General features: G+C 66.6%; 1 protein-coding gene across 1 annotated transcript; it reads right to left on the minus strand.

Moving 5' to 3' along the window:
* Positions 1 to 1,386: 1,386 nt before the first annotated feature.
* On the minus strand, positions 1,387 to 2,883 carry FOXD2 (forkhead box D2; the record flags this gene model as incomplete). The annotated part of the gene is made up of 1 exon (XM_080802880.1): positions 1,387 to 2,883. One exon carries the CDS (start codon positions 2,881 to 2,883, stop codon positions 1,387 to 1,389), a length of 1,497 nt encoding a protein of 498 aa, XP_080659006.1.
* Positions 2,884 to 3,505: the final 622 nt, after the last annotated feature.

Here is a 3,505-nt window from a genome sequence, read left to right on the forward strand (position 1 = left end):
CGCTGAAGTCTAAACCAGATGAGAATCCCCCGGTGCATCTGAAACAAAACCTCTGCTGTAGAACCCCAGGCAGACATTTAGGACCAGAGTGAAAATGAAAGTGCTACAGGGGTCCCAGGCTTCCCAAAGTCCTGGCCCCATCAACAGCCAAAGGCTAAGGCCACAACATTCCCAGTATCCAATAAGCCCAAGACCTCCTTTACCTGTCTGGGCTGTGCAGGGCTCTTCCCCACTCCCTCTCTACCTGGTAGCTGGGTGTCTGGGAAAGCCCTGACTGGAAAAGGGGAGTGCAGGCAAGCAGACAGAGCTGGTGACTGCCGGAGTTCACATACATTTATTCAACTGACACCAATGGGAATGGGGGGGAAGACAGATTTTTCTTTTCTTCCACACAAACCATCAGACGATTTCACAGAGTCTCCCCTCAGTGGGGAAATCTAAATCAATTCACACCCAGTGGACAGAGAACGCAGATAGCAGCCCGCTGTACAGATATTTACACGTAATTACAGGACCCCCTGCCACAGGATGTGCCCTTGCCCACCCCACCCCCACCTCTCCAGTCCTTGACCCAGACCCTCCTGTCCCACCCCAACCTCATTGCCTTTAGCTACAATAAATATCCCAGGGCCTGGGACAGAGCAGAGAGCTGAGAGGGCCGCTGGCCCTGGATGGCTGGACCCAGCCTGCCATGGGAAAAGGGGAAAGTTCCTTTAAAAGCACCCCAACACAAAAGAGGGAGGATGTTCCTCAGTGTAGTGGGATCCCGGGTTTCTGCGGGGACTGTAAACCCCTCGCTTAACCTCTCCGTTCAACTTCACCGGTGTAGACACTGCTTTAGGCTTCAGAGGAAACGAGCTTTCTTGGAGAACAGCAAGAAAAAAAATTGAAATTTTCTTTTAAGCACAAAGCAGATAATAGGTATCTTTAAATTATAATATCGGACAAGCAGGGCCTCAAAGTGGGGGAAGGAGTGAGGGAGAGGCAGAAAGGGAGACCTCTCTGTGCAGTTGGTGTTTCTGGTGGAATCGGTAGGGCCTGGGCAGACATCTCTCCAGGAAAGCATTCCTCCCGGGCCTCTGAGAGGCGCAGAGGCTGGGAAAAAGTGAAGGCTCCTCCGCCCCTTTTACTGCTCATATTGGAGTGGGATGGATCATGGCTTGCGACTTCATCGCGTAGACCTGGGCCTCTCCCTGATCGATGGAGCCCGCTTCGTCCCAACTCTCGCCGAAATTCTGAGCATGGAGCCTGAAGTGCCAAGTCACGAGCGCCGGCCCAAGGTCTGGAGACTCTTCATAAATAGACTCCCTGAGTTCCGCTGGGACCGCAGGAGCTCCCGGGAGAGGCTGAGGAGTGCGGACCTTACCGGCCCTGAGCTCGATGCGGTCAGAAGTGGCAGCCACTGAGGCCGGCGACTTTGCTGGCAAACGGGGGCCCTGAGGACAGGAGCGCGTCCCCGGGGTGAGAGAGGCGGATGTGGCCGGCCACTGGAGCCAGGGCTGGGGCAGTCAGCATAGCCAAGACCTGGGCTTGACCCCCAGGACCCGCCGCCGCCGCGAAAGGCGATCCCGGGGAGCCCTCGCCTCCGCCCGGGGGTGCTGCCCCGCCGCCACCGTGGCCCATGATGTGGTCTATAGAGAAGGAAGGCCTCTGCCCGGCCCCGGCGCCCCCGCCGCCCGCACCACCGCCCGCGTCTGTCTTGAGGCCCTGGCGCAGGAGTGCGGTAGACAGACCGGCCGCGGTGCCGGCTGCGGGAGGGCTCAGCGACGCGGGATAGAAGGCCTTGGCGCACCCCAGCTCGGCGCCCAGGAAGGCTGGCAGGCCTGCGGGGCCGGGGCCCGACCCTGCGCCCGGGGCAGGCGCGGGGGCCGGAGCCGAGGCAGCGCCCGCGAACACCGAGGCCGTCGGAGGTCCGGGTGGAGGAGCAGCGGCGCGGCCTGGGGGTACCGACAGCTGGCAAGGCGCGGTAGCGGCGGCGAAAGCGAAGGCGTGCGGGTGCGGATGCGGGTGCGGGGCCGGGCCCGGTGGGGGTGCGCCGTAGGCCGGGAGCGCCAAGCCGTAGCCGTAGCCGTAGGCGCCGTAAGCGGCGAAGCCCGGCAGGAAGGCGCCGGGGTCCCCAGCCGCCGCAGCCCCGCCACGCAACAGCAGCTCGGGATGAGGGTGCGCGTGTGGATGCGGCGGCGGTAGCGGCTGCCGCTTGAAGCGCTTGCGGCGCCGCAGGAAGCTGCCGTTGTCGAACATGTCGGCCGACTCCGGGTCGAGCGTCCAGTAGTTGCCCTTGCCCGGGTTGCCCGGCTCGCGGGGAATCTTGACGAAGCAGTCGTTGAGCGAGAGGTTGTGGCGGATGCTGTTCTGCCAGGCGGGGAACTTCTCCCGATAGTAGGGGAAGCGGCCGCTGATGAACTCGCAGATCTCGCTCAGCGTCAACCGCTTCTTGGGGCTCTGCAGGATGGCCATGGTGATGAGCGCGATGTACGAGTAAGGCGGCTTCACCAGCGGGCTCCGCGTCGCCGCGCCCCCCGACGGCGGTCCCGGCCCGGGCCCCGCGGCGCCCCGGGCCGCCGCCGCCGCCTCCGCGCCTGGTCCGGGGCTTCCCGCTGCGGCCGCCGCCCCCCGGGGCGCTAGAGCGCGGGGCTCGCCGTCCGAGCAGCCGCCGGACTCCTCCTCGTCCTCGGCTGCGTCCGCCTCGGCTTCCTCGGGAGGAGGCTCGGGGCCGTGGGGGAGCACGTCCCGGGGGGCGCGGGGCCCGGAGCGGGCAGGGAGCTCCCCCCCACCGCTGCCGCCGCCGCCGCCCACCACGTCTATGTCTGCGTCGGCCTCGGACAGCGCGGCCGGGGAGCTCTCGGAGGACATGATCTCGCAGCAGCAGCTGCCCAGGGTCATGGTGCCGCCGCCGCCACCGCCGTTCTCCGGCTCCGCTCCGGCCGCGGCTCGGGCTCCGCCGCGCTGCCTCTGGGGCGAGTGTGTTTTGCGCGCGGGCGGGGAGGGGGCGGGGGACTGAGGAGGGTAGGGAGGGGTGTCCCCCAGCTCCGCAGCGCCCCCTCGTGGCCCAACTCGCCGCTCTCACCTCCCGGTGAGCACCCGACTGGCGGCTCTCCCCGCCGCCCCGGGAGCCGAAGCCCGAAGCCCGCACCCGGGGCGTGGGCGGAAGGAGCTGAGGCTTCCCCTGACCCTGGCCGGTCTCGGCCCCCAGTGCCCCCGGGATTGGGGGGGGCGGGTAGGAGAATTTGTCCCTCCCGCCTCGCGGCTGCCTAAGGCGGAAGAGCGCGAACCCGGGGCGGAGCTCCTCGAGCGGGGTGGGGCGGGGCCGGAGGGGGCGGGAGGACTGCCTCGGCGGAGGGGCCCGGCGGGAACAAACAGCGGCCACAGGCGGGAGCTGGCTCGGGTGGCCGGAGGCGGGTCCTCCTCTGCCCGCAGATCCCGCACACGCTCCGCTCCCCGGAGCCGCCGCCTGGAACCAGTGCGCTCAGCCTCTGGATGTTGAGGTTCACGCGGGCGCCATCCG

Source organism: Martes martes (genome assembly GCF_963455335.1).
Source record: "Martes martes genome assembly, chromosome: 4".
In the NCBI taxonomy this organism is placed as follows: Eukaryota; Metazoa; Chordata; class Mammalia; order Carnivora; family Mustelidae; genus Martes; species Martes martes.